We start from the raw sequence: 13373 nt of genomic DNA, 5'->3' as shown, positions 1-13373 counted from the left end.
ATCAAAATTTACTTATATGTGGTTATATATCTAGATGGTCGAGTGGTTAGAACCGTGGCCGCTCACTGTCAGAAGGGTATTGGTTCTAGAGGTCGTGAGTTCAAAGCCCCGCCCCGGCGGAGATATAGTTCTAATATATTGAATTTCGCTGTGGTGTAGATGTATTTATTTTTATAACAGCAATTCAAGTGTATTTTGAAGAAGATTATATACATTGTAGGAAATTGCATACTCTAGTATTTTGCAGAAATGCCTGGTAAGGTACCCTAATTTTTTGCAAGAAGGCTTGTCAAAGTAGTAGTAAACCACTAACAAATTCCTGGAAAAAGTTATCTAAAATTGAGGAACGTGTCGTCTCACCTTAATTGTCATAAAATTCAAGTCTGTTCCAAATAAATAAACTGCATGTAATTACCATCCATGACTGGAACAATGATGAGGGCTCTGTCAATGAAGACAGTGTTGGTCAAGTGAAGAGCAATGCCACTGCTCACCGAATCATCATACTTCACATAGCACACTTTGGTAGAGGTGTCACCTTCAGGTAATCTGAAATAATAAAAAATAAGCAATGTCAGTTAGGTCTTTCTAGTCCAAAATATCTGAAGTTTTCCTGGCTTTTTCAACGAATCTGATATTTACCTGCCAGGAAAACGTCAGAACAGGTGCCAATACAAAAACTGAAAATTCGCCCATCAAAGTGGAAGCGGCATTTTTGACTTGATTTTAAATACCGGCATTTACAAGGTGAATCAAATGTTTCACTCACAACTAATTAATAAAACGATGATAATTACTGCTCACTGATATTGCTTTTATGGATCCTTACATCCCATAAACAGGCTGTGGAACAAATTCTATCGAAATGTTGAGATTTGTTTTGATTTCGTGCATTTTTTGAAATCTCGCAAGAAAATAGGTAAACAATATTATTGTGTATCGGTGTGATTATTAAAATGTGCATTAAAATTTTATTTAAGGCTGTATTATTGAGCTTAAATATATATATATATATCTATTAAAATCGAGTTTATCTAACAGGTTGGGTACCAACTTCCATTTGGAGGTTTGAGTCCCATTTGGTGGTTAAATGCCTGAATGGTATACCTATTTTACCCACAAAATAGGACTCATTTTTTGTTCAACTCGTATAACATTTTTATGGAGACAAAGTGCATCAGGTTCACTACCCGAGCAAGTACTCTGATATGTTTGCTTCAGGATTAAACATTCTTTTAATAAATTCCTTGTGTTGATTTTTCCATTTGGTGGTCCCAACCTTTTAGATCACCAAATGGGGTTGGTGCCCAAACTGTCTAATGCCGCTTCCAATTGGAGGAGGTGGAATTCCAGTTTTTGTAACGGCCAGGGTTGTCTCTAAGACCCGGGAGGCGGGGAATTCCCCTGCCTATAATGCCTTTATTACCCGGCTATTATTGCATTTCAACACAATGCAGCTATAAGCAAGCCCCCCGACCCCCTTCTACTTTTTCATTTCTTCCTTCTACTTCAATTTTTAGAGACAACCCTGAATGGCGCTGCATGGTTCTGATTTTTTTCCTTGCATGTAAAATATGAAAATAGTTATAAAAAGCCACAAAAACGTTAGATATTTCGGACTAGGCCTTACATCTATTATCTATACCTGTAACAGTGTAAATGGCTGTATACTGCATACTGGCATACCAATAATTTATATTTTCGAGTTTGAACGATCGAACGAGAGAGATTCCCGAAAAAAATATCTAAAACAATTCTAGATTAGTTATTATAAGTTCATCAACGAAATCTGATTTGCATAAACAAACAAATATGTAACTTACTCATTCGAAGGATACATTTTACATTCATCAATGCGTCCAAGGTACCCAAACAACGTTTTCATCTGGTCTTTGGTGGCATTGGGCGCAATGTTGGTGATTTGAATCACCTTTGTTGTTATTTTCTCCGACATTTTGCAGCAGATTAGATGAATTCCTTCCAATGTTACAGTAAAAACGTGAGAATAACGAATTCAAAGCCGAAAAACATGGCGTCCAATATAAGTTGTAGACAGATCGTTCTCGAATGTTTCGTATTGCACATAGGCGTCCGCTCCCCCTATACCAGCTGTATACCCACCGTGTAGGATCGCATACTGTGGTTTCATTAATTTTCGTGGGTATCAATTTTCGTGGATTTTCTGAAAACCACAGTTTCAAGGATACATAATTTCGTTGCCAATGATCCAATCTATACAAAATGTTAGTTGAAATTGAACTTCATTAAACATTTATTTTCGTGGATCATCTTAACAACGAAATCCACGAAAATTGGTATTCAACGAATATTGATGAAACCACAGTATAAGGGGGCGTGATTGGCGTGATTTTGAAGCAGTGAAAGTAGGTAATCGAATTGTCAAAGACTTGTTTTGTTGAATTAAAATCAATTTTGATAGCCAAAAGTATTTATTGCACGGAAGACAGTGATTATTTAGAAACTACCCCTATATACATAGTAACACGGGACTTTCAAGAGATATCTTTGGAAAACCATGAGGCAGGTGGGGTAAGCCCCACGTATTATTTTTAGAGTATTTTATCAGGGACGTATGTACTAACTGTTAGTATATACGTCCCTGATTTTATTAAGCATTTCGAATCCTACTTCAGAACTTCCCAAGTTTTTTCGTTCAACTGAAATCATTCAATGTCATATGTGAATAGAAAATCTATATTTATAAGAGAAATCCATCTCACATTATGAAATGGGGAGTATTTGATCGAAAACTCGATGTGACGTAGGGGGCTGATGATCTTGTGGCCAAAGGGGGATGTGACTATATTTCATTTAAGCAAATTTTCCCTACAAATTTCGCATTTGAATGTAGCGATAAACATGTTGGTATTGAATTCTATATCTATTCAAGATACTTTTGCTAATAGCTATAATTCTTTTTTTGTAATTTATATATATTCTTAAATTCATCTCAATTTAAGAACCATTATATATGTGTAAATCAATCCACATATATTATAGAAACTATCCTTGGTTTTTTTTTTGGTATAAATGTTGACTTTTGGTAGAATCTTTGTTTTATGGAATCATTGGAAAATAAAATTTAAACTGCATGCATGTAATAAAAAGAAATTCTTTTGAACATTGTAATTTTTTGAATAAAAATTGTCATGAAAGTAACTGTATAATATGTAAGTACTAAAAGTATTGATTGTAATCTAGATTTCGTAAATTCGTGTGTTCACTTAAATGGATATCCCGAGAACGATAAAAAACATTATATAACGATAAAAAAAAAATCGTGGATATAAAATGAAATAATTCCATATATTAGAATTAAATTAAGCCTGGGTTGACTGACAATTTAAAAAAAAAGTTAAACTGGAAATATAACATGGTTTGTTCATGAGGCGGGAAAAACAGCGTGTTGGCGGTATGGACAGGACAGGTCGCATGTTTTCGACGAAGGTAATTTTAATTAACAATGAATTCAATAATCAATGTTTTTATCGACGTGCAAAAGAAATACTTTGACAGAAAAACTTCATTATTTCATGTAGCACATATATTAATTTATATACATGTACAGTAGTTACTATTTGTTTGCTTGTAATTTTAAAGTCAAAGCTTTATATTAAATTCACATTGCTCATTTTTTAAGTTTCTAAAATTGGGTTAAAATCAATCTGTCTAAATTCGTTCGATGCATGTTTCAAAAGACTCACTGGTTAAAAAATGTAGTGATCAGAAAACAACCCTAGTAATTCAACATACCCCCTTCCACAGTGCTTAAATGTGCTACTTTAACGGAGTTTTTATCAATTTATATTCAAAAGGTTCATGTTTAATTTAAGATTGTTCGCAAGACTGCCAGTAAAGTATAAAGCACATTCGGACGTCACGCATGGTGTTTGTAAACATTAAAGTAACGCCAAAAATACTGTTAAAATTTTAGATCATAACGTAACGTTTTTGTGACAGTGAATTGTCAGTTTTGCAGAGCGTTTTAATAAATGATAATTATATATTTTCTTACATTGAAAAGGGTTATAATAGATGATATACTTTTATAAAGAAAATATTTAAACTGGTTAACATGTGGATTGTTGTTTAAGAAATTCTAAAATAAAAAAAGAATCACATCCCCCTTTGCCACAAGATCATCAGCCCCTACGCCACAAGATCATCAGCCCCAGGGGTTTTCGATCAAATACTCCCCAATTCCTAATGTGAGATGGGTTTTTTTCTTATAAATATAGATTTTCTAATCACATTGAATGATTTTTCACGAAAAAACTTGGAATTAGTTCTGAAGTAAGATTCGAAATGCTTAATAAATACCCTGAAAATAATGCATGCATGGCGCCTACCCCACCTGCATATTGTCTAAGTGTTTGAGGTTTTCCAAAGATATCTCAAGTCCCGTGTTATTAGAGGTAGTTTCTAAATAATCACTGTCTTCCCTGCAATTTTTTTGGCTCTCAAAATTGATTTCAATTAAAATAAGTTTTTGAATAAACTCGATGGCCTACTTTCACCGCTTCAAAACACGGCCCCGCGCTACACCGATCACGACCCCCTTGTGTGCGATTCTACACGGTGATACCCGCAACACAAACTGCATCTGATGGATTATTGTCGCCATTTTGAGTTGTAGGCATTTATGAGGTGCGTAGTTTGTTAAATGTATCAATGTTATTTCTTATTGTTGAAGATTTTAACCTAATGCTACATGTATAACAGAGTTAGCGAAATTAATTTTCTAAAATGTACTAGCTTATGAGTAATTTTGAGGGAATCGTTAATTAAAATGTTGCTGTCGGACACAAGAGAAAACGACCCACTTTCTTGCTGGGTACGTTTTCTCTTGAAGTAAATGTACCCGGCCTATTAAACTCAAAAACATAATGTTAAATATAGTTTTGAATACTTTTAGTTTTATACTGCATAAATATAGAGAAATATATGAATATATAAATCTGTTAGATAGGAATGTAAAATAGTCATTTTTTATATATATGTATCGGTTAAATATGCCGTTTTTAATGGCATTTTTGCGATGTTGAAAATCAGTCCCAAATTTTGCCAGCATGACTACATATACGAAATAAAAGTTTACAGAAAATTTGGATTTTTTAATGATTAATAATTACGAAGTACTAGCCATGATTTGAAAATAAATAACGGCTATTTATCTTTGCATGTTAATAAACGATTAAAGCTTGAGGTGGATTTGCGCATGTGCGCGGGAATAGTAATTCAGAAAAGCAGCATGGTGAACGAGATTGTTTACAGTTGTGTTTGAATTTATATAGACAGCTTTTTGTGCTGCTTACAGAAAAATATGTCAGATATGGCCATCTGCACTTTATATGAATTGTTGCGTATTGGTGTCGCTAACAATCGCACGGTGTAGTACCTAAACGGCTGCTATCAGTAAAAAACAGCGTTCGGTGTTTCTATTCGAAAATTGAACGGTTGCTAGTTGAAAAAAGCATGCACGAAACGCACGGATCAAGCCACGAAATTGACGAAAAATGTACCTAAACCATGTACGTGTTTGAATAATCCGTGTGCACGAACATGTAAGGTATTATTATAATATTTTATAAATGTAGTTTGGAAAATAGTCCTATGAATAACCAGAAATAGAGAAATTTCCTAGGTCGGTGACGAACTATTTTTTTTATAAAAGGCTGATACAACCAAGTTTTAAGCTGATATTTTCATCTACAAATCATAGTTTGTTTGCTCTATATTATGAAAAAAGCATTTATCTATTCTGATTCATTAAGTAATACAAAATAAACAAGAAAGTATATTTTGATCGAAATAATTTGACAACAAATGATTTTTTAAAGTTACGGTTGCTATTTGAAATAACTGAATACGATGCACCGGCTACTATATGAAACTTAAATTTCTTTTCCAGCTAGAAAAAGAAAATCAAACTTAAGGCTGCACAAGCCTAAAAAAATCTAAAACACATCAAACAGTATGTGACAAAGAATGTGAGACATCAAGTGCTTCAACGATTTCAACTCCACCAAATCCTGTTCAACCATGCAGCGCTAACCTACGAAATGCACCCTTAAAAGCCATGATTCCACAGTAACCTATGACATATTAAGTCTGTCCAAAGTTACTGTTTCTTTCACCTTTAAAATCAATTTAAAGAAAAATATTGAATATTTGTTTATGGAGGGTATCCCTTTTTTACCCGGAGATTTTCACAGGAATAAAAACAGATTTCTAATGAAGATTTGTAATTGGAAAATCTGATATCTTTTTCCCATTCGGAAGTGTCTCAAAACACCTTAACATGATTTTCTATTGATATCATATGGGTATCAGAGTTCAAAATTCACTATATACACTGGTATACATCTAAAAAAAAATGCAAGTTAGAATTTCCAAATTGCAAAGTTAAATTTTTGTTACTCGCAAAAATTTATGATGTACTACTGTATACAGGGAAATATTCGCTCGTTTTATTTTCGTCCCTTTCGCCTCTTTTGTCAGCGGGCAAGTACTGCGCAAACATTAACTAACCTCATGCGGAACGATATTATTTTCATGAAATGTAAAAAAAATTGATAAAGGATGAAATGTGTACATTTATAGGTAGGTCATACAGGTAAACAGTCTCAACTTCTCGGGCACTGCTAGCTCATATCACGACATAGTAAAACATAATGTATTTAAATCGAATTCTATAAAATTTAAAAAAAAGGGGGGGGGGCATGAACGACTATGTAATTCATTCGACAGGTGCACGAGGACGGCCCCCCCCCACCCACAACAATATTCACCCCACATTCCCCAGTTATTTTTTCATCATTTATTTTTTTAATTATATGTTGATGTATTGTATGCTACACTAAAAATTCACAATTAACGCGAAACAAGCTATATATAAAAAATATACCAGTGGTATATATTTTTTTTATACATAGCTTATTTCGCGTTAATTGTGATTTTTTTTCTAGTGCAGCATACATCAACTTATAATTAAAAATATAACTGATGAAAAAATAACTCGGGAATTTGGAGGGGTGAATATTGGGGGGGGGGGGGAGGGTCCCGTCCCCAAGCACCTGTGATACATTCGAGGTGGTTTCGAGCTAGCTCTGTTGGAAAGGTCGGAGAGTTGCGAAAGGCGTATTTTTAAACGGTTACTATAGAATAACATATAACTGTATGATTCAATGCATATACATGGATGTTATTTCATTGAGGTTAGAAAGTGTACATTTCCAATAGAAACCGGTGTCTAATAGTAGCCGTAACATACGACTTATCGAGTAAAATCGTCATCATTTTTAAACAAACAAAGAAATTGGATAATTCTTGCAATCAAACTATTCTCTGTACAAATATTAAGAAATCAGTCGCTTCAATTTTTCAAAAAAAAACTTTGATTTTGGCGCAATCATGTCCAAAAACTTAATTCGACTGCACATGTGCCCAAATCAACGACAGTTATTCACGAAGTTTTAAGTCCATTCTTCATCTTGTATGTAGGTAGCTGGATATTTTAGTGTTGAAATGTGTGTTACGTTCCGTAAGGGTTGTCAAGTTTGCAGGGTAATTAAAATCTTTGAGAAAATGAGCATTTTGTTCAATCTGAAAAGAAAAATACTTACTGTGTCGGGCATCTTTTTCAGCTAGTAACCGTATAATTTTCGAATAGAAACAGCGAACGTCGTTTTTTTTACGGATAGCAACCGTTTAGGTACTACACCGTGAATCGACGAGAGGTGTTTTGTCAAATCATTTTCATACATTTGACAACAAACAATTATGAAATAGAACGTCAAAATTATTCCTTCTGGGGCCCCTCGACTCAAAACAGCAATTAAGAAGTCGACAACCTCATAGTAAACATAAAGTTTAATTAATTTTTAAAACGTGTCCACAGCTCAAGGTGGTCTTCAATATAGATTCTCATTTTCCAACGTCCTCTTTCAAACTGTTTCTTTCCCTTTTTTCTCCCAGAACACGTTATTCCACTGCTAACGGACCTACCACGTTTTCGCGTCGACATCTTGTGCACGTTCTAAAATTAGCTTGTCACACCACGTGCTTATGAATATTTTGAAGTTGGGCGTTAATTTGCAGAAAGTTTATAACTCTCTAGCTTAATGAAAACACTTCTTTCTTAGAAAATTTTCATTTGAAACGGCATGTATATCTAAATAAATATAAAGAAATATATAAATTAATTTTATAAATAATTAATATAGATCCCTTAAGGTTTTTCTTTAATATGTATGGTTGAACATTTAAAGGACTTGGACATGATTTGAGCTCAAATATTAAACTTTATTTTTTATAAATAATTTTTAGATAGTTGATAAATTTGTTAGTATAATTCTAATTCAAGTAGTCATTTCAATGTCACTAGACATATGAGACTTTCTAGGGACATTTCAGCAATGAAAAAAAAGTTTCATATATATATATATATATATATATATATATATATATATATATATATATATATATATATATATATATATATATATATATATATATATATAGTAGGTGACATATAATTTACCATACAAAAAACAAACCGTGCTATCGACTTCTTGAGATACTCATTAAGTTCTCAAAATTATATTGCAATCAAAACTATTATGTCTAAATAATTTTAACAATTCCATTTATATCGTTCGATTAATTGTAGACTAATTAAACTGCTCAAGTGATATCTGTGCATTTGTATATAACACAATTGTTGTCTAATTAAATAATGTACATGGTTATGTATATAAAAACAAAAGCAACAAATGATACACACGTTTATTATAAACCGGTAATTTTTTTTATTGCATCTCATAATATTTGTTAAAACTGTTATTTATGATTTCTCCAAGAACATTTGATAAAACTGTTATTTATGATTTTTATAAGGTACGTTTCTCCAAGAGAAAACGTACTTTAGTAATTGGAGAAAACGTACCATGGGAATGGTGTACGTTTTATCCTGGGTACGTTTAAATTTCCCCAGCATTGTTCTAAATTATTCATATGGCTTGATATCATATTCACTGCCTAGCATGTCCACAAGTGCTTGAGGACATGACCGATCCCCCCCCCCCTCCCCGCAAGTATCTAGACCCCTAGGACTTTTCTTATTTTTTTAGACAGATAAACTTAGATTATCATTCGTAAACTATAAATTACAACGGGTGCGTCTTTAAACCCCAAGGAACCCCAAGGATACCCAAATGATAAAAATTAATAACTAATGATAACCATAGGGGCTCATTGCATTGGAATTCATTGTCACCCCTTGGTACCCCAAGGATACCCCTAGGAACGCAAAGGATACCCGTAAGAACCCCATGGAACCCCAATGATAAAAATTGATAACCAGTGATAACCAAGATGTTTCATTGGAAATCAAGGGTCCCAAATAGTCAGTCGCACTCTTTAAAACAAGTTATATATATAAGGAATTTTCGTTTTAAAAAACTTTTAAAAATATCTTCCTGTATTTTAAGCTCTAAAGAACTAGCATCCTGTTTGCCACAAGAACATTTTATTTTCTTTAGAAACTACCAATTTGAAAGTTTTATAAGAAATAGTCAAATGGACAAAAATTATATAAGTGATAAATTAACTTTTTATTTTTCAGAACATGAGTAAAAGTAATCTGGTCATGGACGAGCGTTGGGCCCAGGATGTGTTACGGTGTCATCTCTGTAAGACCCCGGGCCCTCCCATGTACTGTGACATTTGTCACATACATCTGTGTAAAGCCTATAGATGTGTGGGGGAACATCTCTCAGATCTATCCAAAGAACACAGAGTTCTGCTATTTGAAAAGAGAGGATCTATTCCTAAATGCCCAAAACATTCCTCAAACATTAGTGTACTTTACTGTGAACAATGTGATATTCCTATTTGTACAACATGTGTCTTCTCTAAAAAACACAGGGGCCATAAATTAATTGAAATAACTAAAATCATCGACAGCAAGAAAGAAAATATTCAAGAAGATTTACAAGAACTCGAGAAAACTATTTATCCTAAATACCAAGAGATTGCATCCAGTATACCAGTTCAGAAATCTGCTCTGAATGAAAACTCACAGGAATTGACAACAGAAATTGACAAACATGGAGAAAACTTGCACAGAGAAATAAATACCATTATTAGAAACATGAAATCTAACGTGGAGGAAATGGACACCAAACACCTGGCTGTCTTAGACAAACAGGAAGATGAAATTAAACACACAATTTTTGAAATCACACAGAGTATTGCTGATCTAAAGAAGTTACTGGCTTCCAATGATGTCATCCGTGTTTCAGCTTATAAATCCAGGAATGCAGAATTCAAAAGATTGCCTCCTAAACTAATAGTGTCCTTACCAAGTTTTACCCCTCAGAAGATCAACAAAGAACAGCTTTATCAACAGTTTGGTTCTCTGTCAGCGTTATCTATCAAAACAGAAGAGCATGACTACACCACGGAATCTCCTGGTGCTGAATCTTCTCCCCTGGACAGACCGCTCATTGATGTACCACGGATCATCTCACAGATAAACACAGAGTATAGAGGATTACGAAGCGTGTTTTGTCTGAGTGATGAGGAGGTGTGGACATGTGGAAAGGACAAAATTATGAGACTATACAACCTGCGGGGGGAACTATTGAAGTCAGTCCAAACCAAGTTAGGGAAGGATCCATCAGACATAACAGTGACAAGGAGTGGGGATTTAGTTTATACTGATTACAAAAATAGAACTGTGAACATAGTGAAGAATACACAGATACAGACAGTGATCAACCTACTGGGGTGGAGACCTCTCAATGTCTGCAGTACCTCCTCTGGTGAACTCCTGGTTGTCGTGGACAGTGATGATAATAAACAAACAAAAGTTGTGCGTTACTCTGGCTCCACAGAGAAACAAAGTATTCAGTACGACGACAAAGGACGACCTCTCTATTCATCTGGTGACATTAAATACATCAGTGAGAACAGGAACCTAGATATCTGTCTGTCAAGCCATGGAGCCGGTGCAGTAGTGGTGGTCAATCAGGCTGGGAAACTCAGGTTTACCTATACTGGTCCTCCCTCTACTACCAAGGGATCATTTATTCCATGCGGCATTACAACAGATAGCAATGGTCGGATCCTGACAGCAGACTGGGATAATAACTGTATCCACATCCTGGATCAGGACGGACAGTTCCTCCGCTTCATTGACAACTTTCATTTAAAGAATCCACGGGGTTTATGTGTGGACACCAGAGACAACCTCTTTGTGGCCGAATACAACACAGGTAAAGTGAAGAGAATACAATATGTCTAGAACATTACACAGCACTGTAACATTGTTTACTTGTATTGTGCGTTGACAAACTGACTGTGTATATATATATATATATATATATATATATATAATACATATTGGTATAAAGATAATTAACTATATTTTATATTAATAGATTCATGCATATACAATATACGTTCATTTAGTTCATATCCATGGTATCATTGTTAGTTTATTGAGTTTATTGTCAACAAATTGACTGTTTATGCATGTTATGTCAAAACAAACTATGTGCATTATAAGAATACAACCAGAAAACGCAATTTGGTATACATGGTACATGTATATGTCAAAGAAATCAAAACATTTCAATGTTGAAAATATGACACTAAAGAATAAATCTAATATCTGTAATTTTTTTAGCTGTCCTTTATATTAAGTTACATGTATGAGTGAATTATAATCCTTATATTGGAGCATTGAATGATTCATTTTTGACGTCGTCGCGTCAATAACAGCCGTCAGGTGAGCAGACAAATTGAACAACACGCGTTAGCGCGTAATGATAATTTGTCTGCTCAACTGACGGGAGTTATTGACACGACATCAAAAATAAATCATTTAATGCTTATATTTATATTCCTTTAGTGATGAAATCAAATATTTTCTTAGATAAATCGATACAAATTGCAGATCTATCACGGAGGGAGTAAATCAGTAACAGCAAAAACAGCTGTTTTATAAAAACCGGTTTAAACTGGTTATCACATAGACTGTTGAGTCGAGATCGATGAGCATGAAAATATAATTCATGAAAAATACTCTTGAAATTTGACAAAACAACAATTAAATAAACTTTTTTATTGAATAATTGTAAAACATGGTGCTTTGACAACATGTATAAAATATATTTTTTTAACCGGTAACATAGAAATCACTGTTTGGGAACTACTTCGGTAAATTACATGTAAATTCATACGCAGTGATTAGTTGTTGCATATAGATGCATTTAAACATCACCAAATTAATTGAAAAAACACAGTAGAATCTATACTACTATATGAAAATAAAAAACTAGAATTTTCGGGCTTTAATACCGAGAAATTGGAAGAGTACTGTCTTTTGGTTTATATATTTGAAACATCATTGGTACTTGAAGATTACCAATTTGTTATTATTTTTTCTTAATCAAGCTTCGCTAATTAATAATCAACGAAAATTCCTTTAAAAAATCCGGAAATCACCTGGATGTTTTTTTATTTTTACAATCTTGTGCATGCGCATTACGTTCATGCTAAATCACGGAAAGCCCTTTAGTTTATGGAAAAAGAGTACCAATTAATTTCCCATAGAACTCAATGTTAACCTAAACACCCCTAGCTACTTTGCTATATTACTTACAGACATATCCTTGGTAAAATCTTTAAGTTCATTCCAAGCACTGACAGAAAATTACAAGAAATATACATAGTCTCATGGCGTTTATAGCTCAAAATTGAACTTGTTTACAACTTACAGTGATCCGCAGCAAATTAACCCAAGTCTCTAAAATGACACCCACCTCCTACTTTAACCCCTCTAATTTCTTTACTCTCTGCAGTACTTCCTCATTTCATCATTTGATTTAAACACTGATAATTTTACTTTAAAATGATTATTATTTCAACAACTTATTCAGCCAATCACCTAAGCCCTACCTTTTTCTGCTCGGCCCAATCTTGTATTAACACTGGTCTGATGTCAACATCCGGTGCATTGGTACTCTCATTCCTTATGTTTCCACAATATAATATTTGCATGGATAAACTCAGAAAAATGTAATACGTGTAAATTTTCATTGAAAATTTGTCATATATACTGTTCATCAAATATAAAAAATCCTGAGAGTTCCGAAAAATCAACGTGGTGTGTAAATTCGAAGCGAGTAAAAACGTCGGTAAAAAAGTGTTGTATATGAATAATTTTTTTAGATGAGAGGTATTTACAGCTTCAAAATGGTTTGATATGAATAATTTGACTGTTGTTTTCAATGCAGCTGCATTAATTTTCTCCAAAATCGTGTCGGATCGATTCTGCAAATTTT

At 33.6% G+C, this 13373-nt stretch overlaps 2 protein-coding genes across 9 annotated transcripts in view; one reads left to right on the top strand and one right to left on the bottom strand.

Annotated features, from left to right (window-relative positions):
* The window catches only part of LOC128165465 (splicing regulatory glutamine/lysine-rich protein 1-like), a 15587-nt gene extending 13532 nt beyond the window's left edge, over positions 1-2055 (bottom strand). For all 8 annotated transcript variants that reach the window (XM_052830042.1, XM_052830046.1, XM_052830043.1 and 5 more), the window contains exons 1-2: positions 1824-2055; positions 416-549 (exon numbers count right to left, since the gene is read on the bottom strand). In XM_052830042.1, the coding sequence (XP_052686002.1) occupies positions 416-549; positions 1824-1954 (265 nt within the window). In that variant the 5' untranslated portion in view covers positions 1955-2055. The remainder of the gene's footprint in view (positions 1-415; positions 550-1823) is intronic.
* Positions 2056-4619: 2564 nt separating this feature from the next.
* Positions 4620-11389, top strand: LOC128167435 (E3 ubiquitin-protein ligase TRIM36-like). Its single transcript, XM_052833157.1, has 2 exons — positions 4620-4668; positions 9647-11389. The coding sequence occupies exon 2, from the start codon at positions 9650-9652 to the stop codon at positions 11327-11329; it is 1680 nt and encodes a 559-aa protein (XP_052689117.1). The 5' UTR covers positions 4620-4668; positions 9647-9649; the 3' UTR covers positions 11330-11389.
* The last annotated feature ends 1984 nt before the right edge of the window (positions 11390-13373 follow it).

The sequence above is a fragment of the Crassostrea angulata genome, chromosome 10 (genome assembly GCF_025612915.1).
Source record: "Crassostrea angulata isolate pt1a10 chromosome 10, ASM2561291v2, whole genome shotgun sequence".
In the NCBI taxonomy this organism is placed as follows: Eukaryota; Metazoa; Mollusca; class Bivalvia; order Ostreida; family Ostreidae; genus Magallana; species Magallana angulata.
The sequence above is the reverse complement of the archived record's forward strand: the minus strand, read 5'-3'. Positions and strand labels throughout refer to the sequence as shown.

What these genes read in the sequence shown, in the direction of transcription:
- LOC128167435 (XM_052833157.1), top strand. Translation starts at nt 9,650, where the DNA reads ATGAGTAAAAGTAATCTGGTCATGGACGAGCGTTGGGCCCAGGATGTG.